This window comes from Neodiprion virginianus, chromosome 7 (assembly GCF_021901495.1).
Source record: "Neodiprion virginianus isolate iyNeoVirg1 chromosome 7, iyNeoVirg1.1, whole genome shotgun sequence".
Lineage (NCBI taxonomy): Eukaryota > Metazoa > Arthropoda > Insecta > Hymenoptera > Diprionidae > Neodiprion > Neodiprion virginianus.
In genome coordinates this window covers 14,355,090-14,380,097 of record NC_060883.1, presented here as the reverse complement: position 1 = coordinate 14,380,097, position 25,008 = coordinate 14,355,090, and the positions used below count along the sequence as shown (strand labels likewise).

Below are 25,008 nucleotides of genomic sequence, written 5' to 3'. Positions count from 1 at the left end.
CACCCAACATTTGAACAGATTTCTCATTTCAGTCGAATGAAGCCAATTTTCAAAGAGCATTAGCATTAACTTTCCGAGTCACTACCTCGACTGTTTGAGATTCTAACCTTAAAAAGTCGTATGAACTACATCGCCGCCAGAAACAGAGTTTGACAGCTGAAACTCGGAGTGGCCAGCCTGTTCGAGCAGCTGATAAAACTCGCGCATGCGCATTGTATGTATAGTTTCAAGAGATTGTCCCGGTATATACAGAAGTTGAAGGGTGAAGTCTTCATAGGTGTTACGGTATACTATATGTAGGGTGAAGGGTTAAATCTTAGCAGATATATACGTAGGATAAATAGTTAAATCTTCATAGCTATAAGGGCATATATGTAGGGTGAAGGGTTAAGGCTTCACAGGTATAATGGTATATATGTGGGATAAAAGGTTAAATCTTTATAGCCATATAAAGTCAGCATTCCGACCGAGTTCGCAATTACCATTAACGGTATGGAAATAAACAGAGTACAGAGTACAAAGTATTTAGGGGTTATCTTTGATAGTCATCTCAGGTGGAATTTTCAAATAGACCACATTATTAAAAAAACCAGACATTTGCTCTACGTTTTCTGGAGACTATCGCATTTCGCTCATAAAAAAATTCTGGTAATGATGTACCATGCACTTTTTGGAAGTGTAGCTCACTACGGTATAATAGCATGGGGTAGAGCATACGGAAATGTAATGGACTCTCTTGAGAGGGTCCAGCACAGACTATGGAAGATAATTGCACGAAATAATGCTGATCTGATGGAACCTCTAAACATCCGCGAGACTTACACATTGGAGTCACTGCTATATCATTATGACGACTTGAAAACCAAATACACCCAATCGGGAAGCAATACTAGAAACAAAACCATTGCTTTACCAAAGACCTCCAAAACTATAGGCTTTAAAAATCATGTGATTCAGGGAATAAAGAGCTAAAACAGACTCACGCATGAGCTGAAAATATTAGAATGTAGTAAAAAAAATGTAAAGAGGCAAATAAAGAGCTACCAAATATCACAAAGAAACTACTCAAGCACCGAGAAACTACAACAAAAATGATCATTTTATTTTATATTCACATTATATTTTATTATATTATTATTGATAAACTTTCTTAGTTATATCTTAAATAACTATTTTGTTATTTTTTTCTCCATCTACTTTCGCCAGTCCTGCGCACAGACATGCTAAATGTCTCTGCAGGGTATATATTATTGTCTTTGGGACTATTAGTCTTGAGTCAAGTATGTATATGATGTAAATTGCTGGTTTAAATATACAAATATAGGCATGAACGTTGCAAAGGTCGAAGGTCGATTAAAGGTTGAAGATCGAAGGTCGAAGGTCGAAAGCTGAAGCTTGAATATCGGGGGGTAAAAGGTTAAATAAGGGGAGGGTAGGCCGCGGATGGAATGGCTGTGGTGGGGAAGGGAGGGAGAGAGGGTGAAGGAATTCTGATCTCAGATCTTGACAGATTTAGCCTCGAACCCACATATATGCCCTCAAATCTTGACAGATTTAACCTCGGACCCACATATACATGCCCTTATACCTCCACAGATTCCCTTTACCCTCCGTCCCTCCCCTCCCCGCCCCAGCCATTCCATCCGCAGCCCACCCGGCAATGTTCTTCTACTTTTCAGTGGGCGTGTCAAATCTGCGTTTCTGGTCGCTCCAAGATTTGCATACTGAAAATATTAACAGATTGTTCAACGATTCGCATATAAGCGTATGCAAACAAAAACAAAAAATTAAAACATGAAAATAATAAATGGTAGTGATATTGGTGCTCTAAAGATTTTTGATTTCCAACCCAATCTAGGAAGTGCCGATTGTGATTGCCGGCAATAAGTTGGACCTAGCGCCAACACGACGGGAGGTGCGGATAGAGGATGTTAGCGAGTGGCTCTTCTGTGAGTTGCCGAAGCTTCGAGCGAAGGTAATGGAGTGTTCAGCGAAAGACGACTACAACATCAAAGAGCTTTTCCGCTGCTTCGTTACGCTTTCTCGTATCGTGCCCAAATCTCCCGCCGGTGAGACCACCGAATCCGGCCTGAGGAGACGGTGCTCTGCCTACGGATCCCGTAGGTAAGTTTCAGCGTTGCAGATAATAGTCCGAGAATATTCCATTATACGTAATTCTCAAATCGCGGGGGAGGAGAGTATATTCTAAAATCGAGTACTGCGATTTTGCGTTCCATGATGAGTTTATTGGGGAGTGTGCGTGAATATCTGTGCAATGAGAAGAATTTTGATTGGTATAGTTACTAAGAAATTCTAGGAATATGGTTACCACGGCAATAACGATTTCAATATTGTCAGAAGTGCGAGACAATATAATACAAATAACGATATTTAGTGTGATTATATGCGATAGTACTATAATATTTCTTGGTTAATGTAGTATTCAATCCATTTGTTTTGGTCACTTTGCTGTACCAACCTGGAACTATTGCACTGGTCAGATAGAATATGGTACTAGTGATTACAATCAAAAGAAAAATTCGTCGCACGCCTCGGTCTGAGTCTAGTCCCTTTGGTTCTACTCAGGGTCGCTATTTATGTACATGTATCAGCTGGCGACTACTTGGACTGGACAGCTCGTCGTCACAGTATATAATTGTATGATTGTAACGAATTCTATCAGTGTTTTTCTACACATATTGTCTACATTTTTTTGGGCCGATAGTTGCATTATAGACAGTCTTTAATGAGGGGAGTTGGACCATCCAATACCTCACCGTCGGGTCTAGGTGAGTTATACTGTAGGCGGTGTCAGTAGTAACTGGCGATGTTGTCATCCATTTTTATATTCATAGGCAGTTTATCGCATAACTCGGTAATAGTGAAAGGTTGTAGTGAAAGATCGATGTCTTTTGAAGTCAGTGCTCTTAATGGGACCCGCAAGTTGAATTCTAGCCTTATGATACATGTAATATCAGTATCAGTTGTAACGTGCCATTTTTTTTTTTGTGCGTTTCAAATGGCCCCCGAAACCTAGGCGGAACTTGGAAATTAGGGATTCCGCGATCAGACCGCTAATCATTTCGTAAAAGAGCGCCAGGACGAAGGTCACGCATCCAATACTCTGAGAGAGAATATTTTACGGGCTGGCGAATACAACTTTTCAGGATTTTTATTTATTATTTGTTTTTTTTTTCGAGTAAATGCAACAAAATACACGGGATCAACGGCAAACTCAACAGCGTTATAGGATCACAGTCGCGAAGAATCGCGACGAGAGGGGGGCCTCACACGAGGCTACGGAGAGAGCGTCAACGTAGAGCTCTGCGACGAGGGAAACCAAGGCGGTCGTGACTCCCGCTTGGTAGCCGGCAAGCCATAGCCTCCCCTCACCACGCTGCCGTCACCACGCCACTGTCTAACGATGGGACACCGGAGAACTGGACAGCCAATCAGCGTTCCGCGACAGCGGGAGTCAACGATAGCGATAAGTTAGGTTATAAGAATTTCGTAAGGAGAACACCAATTACATCAGAAGAATTTTTCACGACTAATAGCACCTATGTTCGAAACATGTATGGATTTCAGCTCCGATTAGCGAAGCTCTGCACTTGAGCCCTGGCGACAGCTTGCGATAGTGGTGTCGAAGCGTTTGGTAGAAGAAAAGATAATTTGAATAGCTGCGAGGGCACTTTGGCGAAGACAGGCGTCGGAGAGTTTTTTGGGGTGTCTGCGAAGCGGTAAGCGCTGTAATTCTTCGCAAACATATTTCAAGTACGATTTAGATCGGCGCACCGATCAACGGTTGGCCAGTCAATAATTGAGTTAGTAGAGCACTCGAAATTTGTTTGCCGGTCTCCTTGTTTGATGGCCGTAGTCTGAGTTCTCGCGATAACGCGTAGAGTAACATTTGGGTTATGTATGGTATATAGTAGAGTTTTGAGTCAAGTACACTATTATTTCAAATTGAGTGCAGCCAAATTCCGCTGTACGGGGTCCCGTCGAGTCAGCTTAGGTGAAAGTGTCACCTCTCGTGTAGGTCGCATATCGTCGTGCGTGAGCGCTCGGTCTAGCACAGCGATTTGTGTATCAGGGGTAATTGCGAGTATGGATTGGGTTCGGATGCGTCGCGATAAGCGTCATAAGATCACCGTTGAGAAACGAGTAATTTTACGAATAATAATTAGATGTGTGATTAGCGCGTCGAATAAAGTTTTGTTTTAGTTATTGCTCTGGTGGATGATTATTGTAGTTTGGCGATTAACGCTGTATTTCGTAGAAGACGATCGCGGTCAGCGCGTCGAGTGAGATTTTGGTTTTAGTTTTTGTCTAGTGGTTTATTTTTAAGTAGGCGATTAGCGCTGTACATAGTAGGGGACGATTACGGTTAGCGCTTCAGGTAAGATTTTGTTTTTGGTTTTTGGTTTATTGTTTACTATCAAGGAGACGACTAGCACACGTAGGTCTAAGTTTCCTTACAGAGTTCATTTTTTTCCGGGTAGTTATATAAGGGGGGTTCTGGCTCAAACTGACTTACCGACCGAATATAGTGCTGCAGGACGCACCTCGCCTATAGTCGGTTTGTTACCGGCCGAAGCTAACATACAAGATGTCTGACTGACATGCAAGATGGCGAACGAGATGAAGGGGCACGTAGTCGGTGTGTTAATGACCTAACCTAACCTAACATATCCTTTTTTTTTTTTTTTTTTTAACGGTGAAGAAGAAATTTTCAAAAGACAGCCGGATGTTCTTGGAATTCGTCGGATAGTGCCGGATTCTTACCGTCTAAAACCCCTCCGCCGCTCCTCACCCAGGACAGGGCGGACCCGCTCTCGCATTACTGCACTTCGTCCCTGTGGCTGGCCGATCTCTTGGCCTCTCTCTCCCGCTTACCTTGGCGTGACATTGACCATCTCGGCCAGACTGTCGCGCCTCGGTCAGCTTTCCCTTTCCTCCACTCTTCTTGTTTCAGTTGTGACTACTGTCGGCACGAAATTCGCTGATGTCTGTGTTCCGGCGACCTTGTCCGTAGTCACACTTCGCACTACACTTAACACTACACTACGTTCATTGGCTTCGCACTAATTGTCCTGCCAATTTGTCTACCTGCCCGTGTCACTAGTCTTCTGTCCTGAGCTTCCTGCACGCACTTTGAGTCTCCCTGCGCACTGCTAGCCTTTTCTGCAGAGCATGTTGCTGGCCGTGCTCACGTGGCCCCAAGTTAGCTCCTGCACACTTGCCTGCGACGTCTGCGTCCTGGCCAGCCGCCAGTCCGAGCAGGTGGCCTCTTCATCCACCGTGGATCGGTAGTGCGAGAACATCCTCGCATGCTCGTCCCAGCTGACGCACTGGCAACTGGCGGTGAAAACCACACCGTCGAGGAACACAACGTCTGGCCCCGGCAGTTGCATGTTCACTGGACTGCACGAGTTCGTCAGCTTCTGTTGGCCTCCGTACCTTCGCTTCAGGTACAAGATAGCCCGGTTGTTGCCTACGTAGTTTACGTCCCCGTAGGTCATCCAGACCCTTGCACCCTCGCTACCCGGCATTGTTGCTTTGACCGCAGGCGGTCCTCTCCCGATTTCCTCGTCGGCGTGCCTTGCCGCCAGACCCACGATCCTGTCCTGTTCCACACTTATGTCGCTGGCTATAGGCTCGGTCGCACCGTCCCTGAGGTAGCCCGTGCTCCTGAAGCATACGGCGTGCCTGTATGCCAGGTCACAACCGCACGCCGTGGATCACGAAGGCGTACCCGGATTGGGTCTCCTGCTTGGTCGTTCCCCCTCCTGTCCCTTTCGGCCTTCTCCTTGCCTCGGAGTACTTGTCTGATGTAGTCAGCCACCGCGTTCCACTGTTTCGCCTCTCTTAGCATGGCGCGCACTATTTCCCGGATATTCATGGTTGGTCCGGTCGCGCTCCACATTTCTTCCTTCGGTGCCACCCATGCCGGGCATACGAACCACGTCTATTTCGCGTTGTCCGCAGCGGCTTCGCAGTAGTGGCACCGTGGCGTCGTTTCCTTGCCTATTCGATGGAGATATGCATCGAAGCACCCGTGCCCCGTTAGGCCTTGGGTCAGGTGAAACTCCATCTGGCCGTGTCTCCGGTCGATCCAGGGTACTACCGAGGGTATTGCCTCCCTCGTCCATGCCCTCTTCTCCTCTTCGCCCCATTTCTTGTCCCATTCCTCGGTTGTCTCAACCCGCTCCTCCCGTCTCAGTCTGACCCTAGCAGCCTTGCTACGGGCCCCGCTTCTCGCTTCCGCCTCCGCGATTCTTTTTCGCTCGGCCGCGATCAGGTGCAACGGGATCAGGCCCGCCAGCAACATAGCGGCCGGCGTCGAAACAGTGCGGTATGCAGACACGACTCACAGTGCGCTGGCCCTTCCCGAAGCATCCAGTCTGCTCCTGTTTCTCGCCACGCTTAGGGCGTCGGCCTACACCGGGGCTTCTCTGGCTCTCATGCATTCTCGACGGAGTTGAGCGATTTTGTCCATCCACCAGTGAGCTGCAGTCCTGCCACGCAGAGGCCTCCTTCTTGGCATTCCTGCATCGCATGCCCTGGTGATGACACCCATGAGTGCATCCACTTCTGTTTTATCGGCCCCGGTCGGGCCTCGCCCGTGTTTCCGCTTTTCATCCCCGACGTAGGCTGTCATGGCAGCCTTGTCCAGTTTCCTGATGACCCATCCCTTGTCGACCCGCTGTCTGCCGCTTCCGTCCTTCACCCGTGTTCTCCCGCACGGCGCCCACTCCATGTGGATGTAGCGGTGGTCGCTCAGGCTCTCTTCTGCAAGGACCCTCCATCCTCATATCTCGGCGGCCACTCCGGGGTTGCCAACCGTGATATCGATGATCGACTTCGCGCCGGTGGTTTCCCTGCTCCAGTTTGGGGCGTCTCCCATGTTTGTGGGCCAGAGATCAAGTCTGGCCAGGAACTCAGCAACGATCTCGCCCCTCTCGTCCCATCTATCGGATCCCCATAGCGGTGACTTCGCGTTGAAGTCGCCTGCTATGAGGATCCTACCCCCCGCCGCCCTGACTGCCTCGTCGAGGCCGTCCAGCTGCATGTCCGAGGCTTGCGTCGAGGTGTTGCACGAGAAGTAGCAGCTGAAGACACTCGTGCTGCTCACTCTCACCCACACGAAACCTTCACCTCTCCCACCCAGCATCAGGCTGCTGGTCAGGTTTTACGTCCCTAGGATGGCCGCGTCCCCCCTTGTGTCCACTAGCCAGTTACCTTTCCTCCCCGCCCTGCTAGGCTCGGATACCAGCAGTATACTGGCCCCCATGGCCGCAGCAGTTTGGGTAGGCAAGTCTTGGGTGACCCGGCTGCTGTTCAGGTTTATCTGGAGTATGCCCACTCCAGGCACCGCCCCGGGACCCTTGTTTGCACTTATGCCTGGCATTACGCCCACGCTGCCCCGAGTCTTCTCCCGAACTCCACCTCCCGATTGCTAGGGGAGAGAAGTGCCGGTTCCAGATCCACGGTTCCCCCTTTCTTTGGTGTGTGGGCTTCGAGGGCCGCCTCCCGGTTGAACTTTAGCTTAGCCTTTGCCAGCTCCTTAAACACACGGCACCTTTCACCGCCTGCGAAGTGGTCGTCCCTCCAGCTCTGATTTTGGCAGGGCGCACATTTCGGGCTGCTCTGGCAGTCTTTTTCCATGTGCCCCTGCCTGCCACAACTCCGGCAGTTGCTGGAGCAATCGATCCCCTTGCAGTCCGCGCTCTGATGTCCGTAGCCCTGGCAGCGGAAACATCTGTCCCCCATTATCCTTTCACGGATCCTGCAGACTGTCCAGCCGACCTTGACCTTACCCGCCGATTGGAGTTTTCGCGGCACTCGCTGCGGCAGTCGAATTAGCGCCACCTGGGTACCGCTATATCCCTTCCGCGTTCTGATGCCCTTCCTCGGCTCGGCCCGTAGGAGTGAGGCTTCCAGGGCCTCGGTGACCTCATCTAGGTCTCTAATCTCCACCGTGAAGGTGGGTTCCAGGGCTGAGACCTTGGCACCTTGGCCCAGTACATCAGCCACCGCGTCCCTGAGGGACTGAACCCCGGAGCTACCCTTTTTCAACTCCACCAGGACGTCTCCGCCCCTGGTCCTTTTCACTGTAGCCACCTGGGCCCCAGCCTTTTCTGGGTCCACCTTTCCCTTGATTTGCTTTAGGACCCCAGCGTAACTGGCCCCCTCTCCTTCCGTCTTGATGAGGACCGCGTCCGGCCTCACCGTCCTTCTCCTGCCGACCTTCAGGAGTCCCTGCTGGCTCCCCTGCTGCTATTTTCTCAGCTGGTGGTGCTGTGATTTCGCAGCCCCTCTGTTTCTCGTGGGTCGGACCCTCTTATCCACCCGCGTCCATTCCACAGTGGGTTTGGCTGCCTGAGCCTCCCTTTCTGCCTCCTGGTATGCCTCCGGGCACTGCCTCTTCCCCACGGCCCCCGAACACGGGGAAGTCAGCTTTCTTTTGCTGCTTATATTTATATTTATTGGGGATCCGGCTACCGGGCCGTTCGCAATCCAGGCTGCTTCTTGTTGGCCGTGATTCCTCGTACCTCTACCTCCTTCGGTCTGCGTGGCTATTGCCACTAACCCACCAAGAGCGCCAGTGCTCGGCCTGTCCAACTCCGCATTAACCCACGCCCAGTTCCGCTCTACCCTCTTCATCACCAGGTCCGCCTTGGCTATGGAGTCCTTGGGCTCCACGTGGGCATTTTTGTGCTCCTGTGTGAACTGAAGCATCCCCGCGATGATTTTTTCCAGGGTGTCGATCGCTCGGCTACCCATCTCCTCTTCCGGTGTTGTTGCTGCTGTTTGCAGTCGTGGGACCTTCTGAGCCGCCCTGCCCAGGTCCAGGGTCATAGCGACCCCCCAGAGTGGTCCGCTTCTGGTCCTATCTCCATCCTTCCTAGCCTTGGTGATCGCTCTCCTTGGCTTGGGCGCCCTCTCCTGTGCTGCCGGCGTCGGTAGCTCCAGATCGATGAGTACCGGTGATGTCCCACTTGCCGGCACTGACGCTACTTCCACCCCCTGGTTTTCCAGGTCACCTGTCGGTGTTGACGGGGGTGATCGGCGGATGTCACACCTCCTCGCGAAGGGATCCACCTCGAACTCCTCAAACTCCATTGCGTCATGATTTGTTTGTTTTGTTGTTTGAAATGATCCATATTTGCGTATTTGAATTTTGACGACAATTCGGTCATCATGGCCGCTGCACCTCGGTGCAGCATCTATCCCTGCCGAAAAAAGCCCTAATCCCATACTCGCATGGAAGCTGCTATCAGCTTATCGGTTGGTCGACCCTATCCATGCGATCCTCCCTACCCCCCTACTTCTTTAGGGTCTTCCGTCCGGGGATTCCCCCGTCAATCTGAGTCAGGGTAGGCCGCCATTCGGGTGAGACCTTGCCGGATATACCCTACCGGCTACGGGTATGAGGGAATACTGATCAGGTCACCCTCCATGCATGCGTCCAAGGCCCTAGATGCAACCCCCTGATTGGCTCCAGCCAGCTGCGGAAAGCGGTTCTCCCACTTCGGGCCTGTGGTTTCCTAGGAAGCCACGGCCCGGTGAAGGTACTGACATTTTCCGAAGCCCCGGTGGGTCGGTTTACTACTCCTACCTTGTCTAGTCTCAGGGGAATATCCTCAGATGCCCCGACCACATCCCATGCACTCATCACCCGCTTGTGTCACCATTCACATACCCAGGCCCTGGAGGCTGGGCCGGCTGTTCTTAATGGACGCTCCTCTAGAATCACTTCCGCCCTGGGATTTTGGAGTCCCGTGGCGCAGGGTCCTCAAGATTCATCGCGGCCATCAAGCCCCTACACCACGACAAGCTGACAGCCGACGTGGACGAACCTAACCTTACCTAACCCAACCTGACCTATCCTGTCCTAACCCAACCCGACCAATGTAAACAACAAGATGGCGGGGCAAGATGGCAGACATGATATCGGAGCAGGTTGCTAACCCAACCTAACCCAGCCCAGCCTAATGCATGTGAACAACAACATGGCGGGCAGGATTGCAAAGCAGAATGACGATGCAGGATGACGGGGCGGTATTGCAAAATGGCCAGCGGAATATACCGTTTTAAAAATAAAATTTTTGAAATACTTCGAATACATTCTTTTGTGCTAGTTGACCGGATGGCGACACCGCAATCAGATGGGCAGGGAATGTTGATGATGATTCGTAAACTTTCACTCTCAAGAATTTATTGTGGGGGGAGAGTGTGGTTGGTTGGTATATAAATCGCGAGCTCATTCAACACGTTATATTGTTCTCGTCATTTTCCTATTGTGAACTTCAGTATCCATAGTACGTCAAATTTATGAAATCTACATCGAACGTGATGGATCTAAATAAAATCAACCTCGTCTGTCGCCTGGAAACGCTACCCACTAAGAGAATGTCAGATCTGGAGGTTAGGGAGGAGTACAGCGTGAGGGGGGTAAGACGTGTAAATACTAAGTACGGCACGAGTATTCTTCTCGCGCTGAATGAGCAATTAGAAATATTTTTACCCCCCCCCCCCCCTGAATCGTAAGTCTCATGGAAAATGATGTAGTGCGATTCAACGGGATGCAGAATACGATAATCGAGGGCATTCTACGAATGAAATATCAAGGGGGCAAATACAACAAATTTGAATTTTTGTATGACAGATGAGCATAGTCAGCAAAAGCATAAAAAAAGCACTGTTCCAGCTTGCAATATGGAGATGATCATGGACATTCAAAGTTTCGTTGGCCCCAACGATAAATTTATACCCAAGGAACTTTGCATCATAACCATAAACTCATCGAGTTTGAGTCGCATTCTCTTCAAACCACCGTACGCTTGGGCAGATCTACCAGCTGAACACAAAGCTACTAACGCTTGGCTAGCACGCAATTTTCACGGAATACCATGGAATGCCGGAATCAAATCTTATGCTGAGGTGCAGAAAATTGTAACAAAGGCTGTTAAATATGCATGCTATATATATGTCAAAGGTGAAGAGAAGAAACGGTGGCTGACGAAGATCCTTAACGGGGCAAAACAAGTAATGAACATGAAAGATTTACACATTTCACCATCATCACTGGAAAAACTGAAACATATGGAAGAGACGGGTTGGTGCTGTGATTATTATGTGAACGTTTCAACGGGATACAACTGCGCCTTCGAAAACGTTCAGCGGTTGAAGAAGTAGTATGTTGAGGAGTGCACGGAGTCTTTCTCGCGAAATCGTTCTGTCTACTCAACAAAACAAAAAATGTAAATATCATGCGCAGAAAAAAATATTAACATAATTTATTGTAGTTATATATATATATTGTGATGTGGTATTTCGTACCACATTACGTGGTTTAACGATCGCACTTCCCTACGTACGGAATATCGCTAAAAATACCGAAAGCACGTCTGAGGCCAATACTCCAAAAAGAACCACTCGTTATCTTTAAGTGAAGTTTTCTTTATTAAGCTAATTCTATTATATTTTCTAATTTTGTAACGCTCTACGAGAACCGACTCCGAGACTTCCGCTTCAAGATACTAGGGCACTTTCTGACAGGGGTCACGTACCAGCTCAACATCGGCGACCACCGACTACAGCCGAACGAATACCGCTGAAACCACTCCCGATGGATGCCTATCTAAGTTGTGGACAGGGTCGTGCGTGATGCACAAACAGTACCTCTAACTATTTGGGACTTATCGCCAGGAGCCGAACCACGAACCGACGCTTCTACCGCTCGGATGCATCGCCAGACGGCGTACAGGGCTGTGCATCAAAAACACAACAAAGCCTCCCGTCGACGATACTTATCAGCCTGGAGCTGAACCGACCACGACATCTACTAAGTCGTTGTCTATCAAATAGAGGACGATTTTCTCTTCACGAACCGTCCTATCGAAGGACTGCGGCGTGGAATAGGCTAGACTATGCTGACCACGTGGATCTGGTGGATATAGTGTGGGGATCCGGGTCAAGGGCCATCACCACCAGATCGCTCCGGCATGAGGGCTTCGATGAGCGAGGGCCGGGATGCAGCGCCAACGAAATAGCTACAACGGGGAGTACCAGTAAAGCAAGGAGTGAAGTACAATCCGTTGCAAGTCCAAGAGATCGGTGACGCAATATTATCGCACACCTCAATATCGCAACACATGAGCGGTACGACCTCCCCTCTCACCAACGATGCAGCACAGCTGAGGGTAAACGTCTCCGACCACCTTCCGACGTGCCGATACCTCAATACCTGTCAGCGAGGAAGAAGGAAAACAAGTGGCGGGGGGTTATCGCCGCCTACCTGTAGACCCGACCTATGCGACCTGCTGGCCCAATCAGAATAACGCAAATTTGAGGGAGAATCACGTGACAGCAGCACGACGGAAATCAGGATCGTCGCACGTCTCGACACTCTGCGCTCAGTTTTCGCTCTCGAAAGACGTGCTCTCGGAGTATCTAGTCATTGTTATCGCTATCCGTAAATTCCGTTTCTCGCTTTATTACCGCATCTTCGGTGCCGGTTTTATCTTCTTTTCACGTAAGTGAGGTTCCTTTTCTACTTTGTGGAGCCACAAAATTACTTGCAATATATCGTATCTTTGTCAGCAGTATGGCAATGGGGGTTCTACTTGCAGATTCCTGTTACCGACACTTACTGACATTCTCCCTAGACTCAAACCCTTTTCTGCGATGACGTCACAGTCTGCCGTACCGACTTGAGGTCAAAACCATGCAACCTTACCGACTGTTGTATCGGTCGACGGTAAAAATCGCACTGCCTTACCAACAATTCTTATCGGTCGAAGGTCAAAATCATGCTGTTTTACCGACAATCTTACCGACTGAAGGTCGAAGTCTTTATGTAGTGCTCGTCTGTCAACGGTAGAGGGTGCAGCGGGGGCGAGAACTTTTTGACCGTCCCGCATTCTTTTTCCACGATAGGACTGCTGATGTGAAACATTAACCACTCCAAATTCCTTCTCCACGGTAGGACTACTAATGTGTAACATCAACCACCCCCACATTCTTCTCCCACCTTATCACCCACGTGACATTCCAAAATTAATAGTTCCGAGAATTGTTTTTTATCCACTCGGATATCGCTGATGTGTAATATCAACCACCTCACATTCCTTTCCCACGTTATCAACCACGCGACATTCCGAAATTAATGGTTCTGAGAATTGTTTTCCACTTACTCGGATGTCCGTTTGATATCAACCACGTGACATTTTTTTGGCTTGTAACTGTCATGTGCACTCAACGATGAATTTTGAACGGGTTCAGTCAAGAACAGAGTGCAAGGTCGACCGATAGCCGCGGTACATTCAGAGCCATGGATCTGCGGTGTTGGGTAACTATCGCACTAAGAATGCTAAAAGGTGCGCGCGCATACACAAGCATACGTATTTAATATCGACCACGTGACATTTCTTACCACCCACTAAATTTCAAATTATGTGGTGGGGGAACGTTATATAAGTCGAAAGTGAAAACTTCATCGCCAGTCTGAAGCTGTTCTTCTTGCGAATGAAAAGTGCTTTGGAACAACAACGTGAATTGGAGAAACGACCAGAACTGCTCATCAAGAATATTGGAGAAGTGAAACATCTGCTGAAAATCAGATCTGACCTCAATGAACTCACAAGAGATTTTGAGAACATACAACTCGACAGTAACGATCACGGACTTTTCAAAATTAAACGAAGTCGCTCGCCCGGAGAAACTTCTGCCCCTGAAAAAGCTTTCGGACCTCGAAGTATACTTCGAATACCGAATCAGTGGCGTTCGTCGGGTTGAAACGAAATTTGGTAATAAAATCGTTCTGGAATTGGAGGACTCTTTCACGATTTTTCCACCGAACCGACTGACCAAGGCCCTCCAAGAAGATGAAGATTTTTTCCAGAAGGTGACGACATCCAGTAACGAGATACGGTTGCATCTGCGCTATCTTGGTGGACCGTATGGTCAACTTGAATTCGTATACGTATAATCTTAGTGTCACATGCAAATATCCAGTATCTTGTGGAAGTCTCACAATCAATGAACAAAAAAAAGATTGAAATTATGATATTTTCACATTTATCGTCAAACCATCCTGTATAGCTTTAATCCTACGTCTGTTTTGTACCTTGTGATTGTATCTAGAATTAAGTCTCAAAATCTAAGAAAATGCTACTTCCAACACCACCAAGCAACGATGAAGGGTTTCGAGCTGCGTTTGCGTCTTGTAACTGTGTTGTGAACTCTACGATGAATTTTGGACTGGTTCAGTCAAGACCAGAGTGCAAGGTCGACCGATAGCTGCGGTAGTATACATTCAGAGCCACGGATCTGCGGTCTTGGGTTACTATCGCTCTAGGAAAGAAAAACATCACTTGGTTTGAGTACAGCTCGGTCAAGGATGGAAAGCAAGGTTGAATATTACATAAGCTTTGTATTGAAAAAAATTCTCTTCAAAGAGCTAAGGTGGAGGTGAAGGTGTAAAATTATTCCATGAATATTCTTCAAAAAACAGTTTTATTGGGTACAATTTTTAGAGTACAGTTGACAATTACTTCACAACGATAGTACAATAATTCTATTCAACAGTAACATAACCAGGGTGATATATTCGCCAGGAATGCGGTACCGTTCTTGTAGACGCTTCTGCGCAGTAACACAAATCGTGCACCCTCGTCATCCGAACATTATGATGACTTTGTAGCCAATTTTGAAGTATCGAAACGTTTTGTGCTGCACAGATTGCGTTGGTATCGTATGAACGTCGGATCTGAGAGACACAGCTGAAGTTTTTTGCAAGGTTTGAAGCGACGGACAGTCAAAGTTCAGCATATCAATGATTTGAACTTTCGGGACAATTTTAAGCAACCAATCTCGTTTTTCTTCTCCTTTTACGTATACGTTTTCAGCTTTGCACAGCCCGTCTTCAATGGTCCACTCAACTTCCTCAAACGGTATGGCTCAAGGTCAACCGTGAAAATCGCGTTCTAACCAAGAATTTTGGCTTTTGTATTTCACGTCCAGATAATCCCATTCGTAAGGTGGCTTGAAGAAAAACATTGATGGAGATGCTTCCGAGTAGATTAAAATTGAAGCCAAATCTTTCAATGTAAAGGTACTGTTGAAAGGTCTACGAAAGCCTTGGATGTCAACGATAAGCTCAATCTTTGAACTGTGCGAGATGGTGATAACGGGTCAGCTTTTATACCAACCTTTTTAACTCTACCACTGAGCCGGTTGTATTCGGCAATACGACCGTGAACAATCATGCGTCACGCCGATGTTTCAGCGGGAAAGTTGGCTTTAGCTTCAAATTCAAGACGGATGTCGACAGGTCCGTACCTCAAAGATTCATTTTGTTTTGAACAGTCGATAACGAATAAGGGGACGTCTTGAAGGAATTCACTCTTTCTCAGCAACGGCTCGGGGTTCTTGTCGTAGTAGGTAGCTTGGAAGTTTGCGTGCATCTCGTCTGGGAGCGCGTACAGATTACGACTCATGTTGAGGTTCAGGTTACCGTACGGATAAGATTGAGAGTTTAAAAATAGTTTGACGTCCGTGATATTGCAATGATCGAAATGACTTGGGTTCTTGCCGGTCTTGTTCTTTCGACTTGTTTGGAAACCCAAAATGACGTAACGAGGTTTTTCAAGCTGAGTGGAAGTTTTCACAGTCCAAACGTGTTTCGATGTTGTGGGAAGTAGGGGATATTCGTACAATTCCCAACTGCGAAAGCTCATCGAAATAGGCGGATCTCTCTGAATGAAATTCAGTAGGTCAACTTTTTTTTGATCCGCGAGTTTCAAATACGGTATTAGCCATTCCACTGCATTGATCGTGATTTTGAATTCCTCCTCCTGAGTCTGCATGACAGCGTTCACGTCAGTTTTTGATCTCGTCAAAATCAACTCATGTTCAGCGTTGACAACGATCTTGCGGTAGTCTTGAGCGAAACCCAATATCATGCTGAGTGGTATAAGTACGTCAAAATTACCGTCGGCATCGGTTAATTTTTTCTTCTCTTCTACATCAAGCCAACCAGCGTTCTCCATCAGCCAAGTCTGACCAGGGTGCAGGGAAGCGTAACCCTTCATGAGACTTGTCAAGCCAACGTTCTTGCTTCTATCAATCTCAACTGCATTAATTTCGTAGCGAATTTCTTCAAACAGATGACAGATCGCGTTGTTTACGAGCTGTGTGTTCACAGTAGCTGTACCATCAGATTGGAAGAGTTGGCATGGATATGTCCCGAACCTTTGCTGGGTAATATGCATAAATCCTGATGCTGAACGGTAATTTGAATTTTATCGCTGTTGTTGAAAGTTGAGGAGGCGTAAGGTTTGTGAGCGTGAATCTCGTAATGCGCAACGGATTCGTCAAAGACGACTGGTGTTTGAATGGTTAAGATTTCTTTCTCCATGGTACGTAGCAGATGATAAAACAGCAAAATCGGATTTTTAGTTCGCGGAAATTCCTCTTCCAACAGGTGTCAGTTTTAGACCCAGAGCTATAAGGAACTCCACGTTTCGAGGTGTTAACGGTTCGAGAATCGATCGATGACTGACTTGATCGGGGCATGCCGACTTACTGATATACCTACTCTTTGACAATCTGTTGAATACAATTCACATCGTTTATTGCAAATTGATATGTAGTCTCACTGTAATAACTTCTCCACGAAAATTGACCAGGTCTCCGTCTTGATCCACTAACCGGAGCTGAACGTGATCTGTGGTCCTGACGGTGATCAGAAGGTAAATGACATGCGACGGTACTTCCACGATCTTATACCCTGGTGGGACAGTCGGGAAAAACTCGTGAATAGTGTGTACTCTGTGTCCATTGACGTAGGCGCCCGTTGTAATGCTACACTCGACTCGCAACGCGTTGACCTTGAGTATAGTTACAGGCACGTCTGATTCATGAGTTTTATCAACTCCCAATACACGTGGTGTTAATCCCGAAAGTTGAGCAACGAAATCATTCGGCTCAAAGTTAATCGCGTGGTTGCATGTGATTTCGCTACGTTACGTATTATTGTTGGGTTTGACGGCAAGCCTGATATCTGTATTTCTTAGCACGTTTCGAAGATACTTCTCTATGTCCTCGATCTCGTAGCTGCCGGTAGGTATGGTGATCACTTTATCAGCTACGTGAATTTTATTGTGACCAACATCAACGTTTGGAATCGAATTTGAGGTTAACAATTCTACCAAGCCAAGAGCATAACTTTAATCATGGGCAAGTTCGATCAGTGGGAAATATTGTGCCTCGAGAACCGAAGAGGTTCCTGAAGTCGTTGACGTTAACGAATCATCCATGACTGCGAGTGGTACACTGACTTTGACGAATCATGCATCATGTTTATATAGCTCACGACTTAGAAAGTTCAGACACAAGTGTCCGCATTCAAATGTTTCATAATCCTGGTACCTTTCATGATTGTATTCAACACTACTAACGCCGAGGTATTTTATGAGGTCTGAGGGTGGTTGAAGGTTTCCCAAACTTTCAAAGTAATCGATATTATTGTCGCGTTTATTGTATGCAGCCCAGGGTGTTCCCGGAACGTCTTTGCCGCATGGTTGATTATAGATGACTCGTTTCTTCGTGGACCGTTTTTGGGCATTTCGTTGCGCATAAAAACACCGCGGAAATGCGGAACTTTGGAGATTTTTGCTCATTTCAACAAGTCCCAATCAGTCAATGCTCGACGTGGTAGCATCGCATCTTGTATTTTGGAAGATGGAGACCAAGACCTGTTTTGTACGGTTTCATATGAAGCCCTTCGCCCAACGCGATAGCTTTCATAGTTTTGTTGTATTGTTTGCTCTTTCCCAGTTCTCGTCTAGCAGCTCTTGCGTCGTTCACAGCTTTTGCTGTACCTGCCGCACCACCGGCTAACGCGCCTGTAGCACTAAATACAGCGAAAATAGGAATCAGAAACGGTAGAAAACCACCGACTTTTGAAGGTACCGGTAGGACGCGAGGTGTTCGCACTTTACATTTCCCACCCGCTTTTCAACGGCGTTCTCAGCTCCCTTCAGTGCAGATTCGATAGCTACTTTTGCATCGTTGCTTGGAACCAGAGAACGTTTTGCAGCATTCATAATTCTTCTCGAGGTCACATTTTTTGATTTTCGAATTCTCATTCCGAGTTTTGATTTGACTTTCATTGTATTAGCTATTGCCCAAGCGGCTGCCTTCTTACCCAAATTTGCGTTATTTGCGAGAACCCGTTTCCAAGCTTTCCCAGCCGACACCCTATCAGCCTCATTTCCAACTTCAAGATTTTCACGATTCTGCGAGTAAGGAATGTCGTGGTCCTAGCAAGCTGCGACGAGAAGATTGATTCCCGGATCACCCGGCGCGAGTCTCTTTGTTAATTTTGTACCAGGCCCACAGTACTGATAACCAGGTACATGCAATTTGACTGGAGGGCTGTTGATGATTTTACTCACCAGACCCTTGCCACGATGTTGCCGTCAGCTGCTTCGTTCACCTCTGTACGCGATCATATTCGTGCGTTGACTGAAGAAAAGTGCTTCAAAACGGGGTATTTATAGCAATCCGATCAGTCATGTCCGAGATGCCGTTTGAGAAACAACCTACTAAGCTTCCCGTGATGAATTTTAACGAACTTTCGGAGCAAAATGTCAAAAGGCACAAACGGCACGGTGAATTACTTCCGAATAGTGTACGTGCAATATTCTGTGGACCGTCGAATTGGGGTAAAACTAATGCGTTGCTCACACTTATAACACATACCAACGGACTCAGATTTGGAAATATCTACATCTACTTGAAATCTCTCAACCAACCTAAATACCAATTGTTGCAGCAATTGTTGAACCATGTTGAGTATTCAGAGTATTTTGCGTTTACCGAGCGTGAGCAAGTGATTACACTGGGAGAAGCACGGCCCAACTCAAAACTCATATTTGACAATGTGGCGTGCGAGAAGCAGGATAATATTAGAGCCTACTTTTGCATGGGTAGACATCACGACGTCGACTATTTCTATCTCTGTCAGACGTACGCGCGTATTCCCGAACATCTCGTGCGCGACAGCATAAACCTAATCGTGTTTTTCGAGCAAGACGATATGAACCTGAGACACGTATACTAGGACCATGTAAACACCGACATGTCTTACCCAGAGTTTGAAAGTGTGACCTCTGCATGCTAGAACGGTGAGAAGTACGGGTTTCTGGTGACCGACAAAAACAGTGGGATCAAGGAAGGACGATACAGGAGGAGATTCGATTCTTTTGTTAGCCGGGAAAAGAAATAAAATCTAAGGTTATCGAGTGAGAGACGCAGTAACGTTGCAGACTCAGTCGCGTCAACATGCAGAGCTCTGACATTTCCAAGCAGAAAGATGTCCCACATCAGATCGCTTAAGCAAGTGCTGCGATCCGTCGAAAACACAGATTGCTCAAGTCGGGAAAGGAATCTACGACTCAGAAATTGAGTGACGTTTTCAAACCAGTAGTGACTCCGTTGGAAGAACTGATGAATGTTACAAAAGATACTAAACCTGTAAAACAAGAGGTGGAAGACATTAAAGAAAAAATAAAGCAGATGAAAAATAAAACGAAAAATGAAACTGTTTCGGAAATGGACGATTCCTTCGCTTCGGCAGGAAATGAAACAATCGTAGAAACACCGGTCAAGAAAATCGAGGGTGAGTATTTTGCACTGATGAGAGATGCAAAGACAAAGTGTGAATCGGACAACGTGTACGGTGTACGCACCCTCTCAAACGGACTAATGATTGGTGATTCGTTGATATCTTTTAAGAGTGACTACATTCGTATTGGCGATACGCTTTACCCGAAAACGAAGTGTTTGTTGGACCTTTTGGTCAAAAAGAAGCCGAACGGTTCTTCTGTGAGCGCCGAAAATTGGGAAAATTTTACAAACATAATCCTCGCAACGAACGCGCATAAAAAGTATCACTCATCCGATGGGGCTGTTCGAAACGCTAACAGTTACAAATTCAAAAATGTCATTGCCGAATTGATGGATTATTCCCCATCAATTCGCCGAAATGGTAAAGGTCAACTTCCGCAAGCTATGATCACTCGACAAGGTGTTGAAACGGAATACGTTTTCTGGGATGATCCAAACAAGTTGGCGGAACGTCTTCCTTTACTCCTGGCATCTCAGGCAGCGGGAAATCCGAGTCACAATAACGGAATAATCTCCATTATCGAAGAGCTACGCGAAGCAGGAATCATTTGTTAAGCAGCTTTTATCGTTTTTGCATTCATTACCGAGATGAGCGTCGACGTGTTTGGACGGCATCTGGATAAAAAGACATAGGAAAAATAAGACATAGGAACGGAATTTTACAACTCGAAATTTGAATCGCTTATGACACGCTACGGAATCAAACACTACTCCACGTACAGTAATTTGAAGGCTTTGATCTGTGAACGTTTCAATCGCACGCTGAAAGGTAAAATGTGGACACGGTTCAGCATGCAAGGAAGCTAAAATGGCTTGACATCTTATCTGATTTGGTTTCGGCTTACAACAACACCAAACACCGAACCATAAGAATGAAACCGTCGGATGTCACTGTTGCAAACGAGAGGCTATTATTACGTCCGGCGTACGGAGGGCTTCGAGCGATACCTACCGTATTGGCAAAATTCAAATCCGGCGACAAAGTTCGAATCAGCAAATTCAAAAATGTCTTCGAGAAAGGTTACACTCCCAATTGAACGACCGAAATATTCTCGATAAGTCGAGTGGAAAATACTCATCCTGTAACGTACAAGCTCAAAGACTACCGAGATCAACCTATCGCTGGTGGTTTCTACGAAGAAGGGCTCCTCAACGTTAAACATCGGGATATCTATCTGGTGGAGAAGGTGCTCAAGAAGCGTGGAAGAAAAATATACGTTAAATTGTTAGGTTTTGACAATACACAGAACAGTTGGATAAACGAATCGGACATGTAACATTGAATAAATGAGATTTTTGTAAAAACGTTTGTGCCTCTTTATTTTATATCCGACACATAACAAGTATGCATCTTTATTTTTTAGAAAATCGACAGACATATGCATCGTTGTACAATTGTTTATATTTCGGAGCATTCTTATTCATCATCCTACATAATAATATTTTGTACATCATAGTACAGTTATAAATCACAAAGCTAAGGTGCAGGCTTGTAGCCCTACTGAAGCGTCTGGGTTGTGTTTTGAAACACGATCCGCTTGTCGTCATTCCAGCTCAGTGCCACTTTCTGCTGTTCTACGGTGTATACCTCTTGCTTTCGACTCAATATCAAATGCTGATTTGTAAACAAATTTTCACGGTTCAAAACGCATTTCAAATAATCGTTGAAAGTTATTTTTCTCAACGCTGATCCTATGACACCTTTGGCACGTTTATTGTCTTTTTTATCTCCCAAGACTCAGAATGCGTACAATTCAGCTCTCAATCCTACAAATTCCAACATTATTTTTCCATTATTCTCATCTCTCATCAAGCCGAGAACTTTTTTGTTCGCTAGAGGCATTCCATAAACGTTGTCAAGCGGATAATCAGACGTATCGAATTGATGCAAGTCTCCTTCATATGTTCGTATATGTCGGGGACGGTGAAATTGTAAATCAAACTGTCGGTATCCGTGTACATTAATTTTGCTCGGTTGCCAAATTTCCTTTGAATATAATTATAATAAAAATCGTAGATACATATTTCAGCCAGATCCATGATGGAGAAACCTGCATACAATGGTATTTTCAACTTGACTTTCGTCATGCTCATCTCGACGATAATTATATCTTTGTCGGAAACGGTGCGGCTGTGAAAATTGGGTTTGGCTGTAGTAGCTCTAGCACCGTATCTTCCATCCCATTTCGTGATTAGCCTGACATTTCTATACTTCCTAACATTTTCCATCATTTTGCCAAAAACTGCGTTGTTCATCAGTTCGTAAAAATTTTTCTAGAATTCGTTGTGAGATTTTTTGCGCAGATCGGTATTCAAATCTGTGTATTTTTGAGCCACGGGGTTTGCCTGAATTTGAGAACTCTGTGAATTTTGAGTAATTATGAGCCTAATTGTAAGCATTGTTTCAAAACGATATAGTGAACAACGTAGTTTTTCTTGGAAAGTAGAGTGGATGTCAATTTCGGTTGCTCACTATTCGAGATCGGAGGTATATAGTGCTCCGGACACAGTGGTAAATCTGTATGAATTTCGTGCAGTTCCTCAGGATATTCCGAATCCACCTCCAGCATGTAACCAAACTCCGATTCGTCCGAGATGGTAAGAAAGTCGGATTGTCCGAAGTCTGATACCCATTCGAAGAAACTGTATGGCAGAGCAAAGCTCATAGCAGCACCGTACAAATTATGAACGTCAAAGTACATGAGATAAGATACTTCGACCTCAGGATCGAATGCCTCTCCCATGTACCTGTGGTTAGCCTTTGCGTATCTGTTCGAGCACTGTGACACACCACCACGAATACCTTTTCCGATAACCATAACCATATCTATGTCGGTGAGAAGCCCGAGCTTGATGTCGGTACACTTTAACATCGCATTGAACGACAGACCGGGCGCGGTGTAATAATGTAACGGGTCCAGGTTGTACGTTGTCCGACAGCTCCGTCGGAAGTTTTGAAAAACGTCGGCTAGTAGAAATACGACCGTCTGTAAATAGAAGTCCAAACACTCTCCCAAAGTTTAAACGTTGAAAGTTTGCCAAACTTCACATGCATGTGCATAGTCGTCATCTGATATATCCCGATCATTTAATTTTGAGTAAAACTGTTGTTTGAAAGGTAGCCGTCTGTCCTCGAGCTTCTCCCAACTGTCTGTACTGTGTCCGTACGGGGACACTCCTTTCTGGTCAATAACTAAAATTTATCTGAGCTACGATGAAATTTTTGTGTGATTGATTTTGATCATCACCGAGATGCGTTACTAATTTTTCAAGACTACTGGGTATGAAACGGTACGAATCTAGGAATCTGAACTTTATATCTGTCCCCTTGACATACTTTGTAAAAGAAATTTACTTTTCTTTGTTTACGGGTAGAAGCTGAATTGTGCCCTCGAACGATGTAGCCAGTGCTTCGATCAGGAAATATGAATCGTAACCCGAGATGGTGTGCAAATTTTGGTAATTTAGATTGCAACCTCGATGAGCAGCACCACGGTACTTTCCCGTGAAATGGCAGTGATCACGATGTTTTACATCTGTTAGTGTAAACGGTTTTCCACCAATGTGACACACTGATGTTGAACGAAATTCGTTGATTTGATTAAAATTGAGCGGTTCCATTGGTACAACAGTTTTGAAATAAACTTCTAACGAATGTGTCAATTCCGCTAACTCATTCACAAACCGTTGAATGCAAGTCTCTTTACGATCAATTCTGAATTTTGAAAGCGAATCGTCAAACGCACAATTTAGATAGTAAGCTATACCATACGGAAGATGCTTCTGATAAATTGTTCTTGTATCCATCTTTTTGAGCGTAGGTTCCAGTAAACATTCGAGATCCGCGTAAGTGCAGAATGGAACGGTTTTTTTGTGCCTGAAATTCTTAAATTTCAGTATTTTTTCCTCATTTGTAGGTAGAATAACTTTGGTTCTGTTTAATTTCATGCAATCTACATTGTGCTTCGTCCAACACTTTTCAGAATGAAAGTGAGTTAAACATCTATCACATAACCAAGTACGACATTTATGCTTAGAAGTTTGAGAACTTCTTAATCGAGACAGATTTCTAACACAAGTAAAATGAAAGATTCTATTTTTTTCATAATTTTTCATATCAACATCATCATCGTCATCGTCAGTGATTTCAGTTTCTATCGCCAAAAGATGAATTACAGGTTTATCAGACTCATTCTGACTCAGGTGAATCGGTACTATTTCACTTTTCTTCCGATCACCGTGGTCTATACCATAAACGTTAATTGAAAGGCCGTTAAGCTTTTCAAATTTTGAAGTGGTCTTGCTGTCTAGAGACATAGGAAACTTCATACCGTCGTACCGTGGCACTGAGCTGAAATGCGGGTACGAGCTGGTCACGTTGGGATTGTTGTTGTTGGCTGGGAACACAGCTGCGGTGACCGACCAAAGAAAGCAGTAAGAGTCGTTGTTTCTAATGTTCACCACAGCCTTCTTATCACTGATATGCTTAGGTAACGGGGTGTATGTAAACACACCGCCTTGTAGTGGCACGTACTTGTTTATAATTACAGTCAAATTGATTATTTCAGTCAGCGACCAGCCTTAATCCTTTTCCTAGAAATCATCCACCTTTTTCAACAAACGCTCTGTCGCATTTTCGATGAACCATTCGTTGATATCTGTTGTCTGGAGGATGATTTCATTTCTCGTGTTAAAAAATTTGATCTCTTCCACCGTGCGATCATTTTTTCTAACTTTAAATTATCAAGCCAGGATAACGTTGGCTTTCAAGCTCCTGTCTTTCTTCAGAGCGTTTTTCATTCTCGTCACAGCTAGTACCTTTGCGTCTTCTAGAAATCTCTCCACATCTTCATCCTTCAAATTGACGATGGATCCAGTTCGAATTTTCCCCTCAAAAGCTGATTCCAAATCTTCCCAGTGAACTCGATCGCTTCTTCTTACTTTCCGCGTATCTTTTCTACAATTGATGAAGCCTTTTGCAAAATTTTGTTCAAAAGCCGAATATTTTGACTTCTAAATTTCATCCATTTCTGAATCTCCGCTTTTGATGATGATATGGCCAAGACTTTGTACGCCGATTTCATAATATTGATGAATCTCAAACACTTTGCGGATTCCATCTTGAGCTTCTTCCTCACGTATACTTGACAAGTTGCGACTTAATGATCGTTTTCAGCGATGAGCGTCCTTTCTATGGGGCAGCTGTACGTATGTTTGTGTATGCGCGCGCACCTTTTAGCATCCTTAGAGCGATAGTAACCCGACACCGCAGATCCATGGCTCTGAATGTACCGCGGCTATCGGTCG

At 45.9% G+C, this 25,008-nt stretch overlaps 1 protein-coding gene across 5 annotated transcripts in view; it reads left to right on the top strand.

The window, feature by feature from the left end:
* Positions 1-25,008, top strand: part of LOC124308743 (GTP-binding protein Di-Ras2) — a 310,047-nt gene that overhangs the window by 234,167 nt on the left and 50,872 nt on the right. For all 5 annotated transcript variants that reach the window (XM_046771753.1, XM_046771755.1, XM_046771756.1 and 2 more), the window contains one exon: positions 1,859-2,124. In XM_046771753.1, coding sequence (XP_046627709.1) covers positions 1,859-2,124 — 266 coding nt within the window. The remainder of the gene's footprint in view (positions 1-1,858; positions 2,125-25,008) is intronic.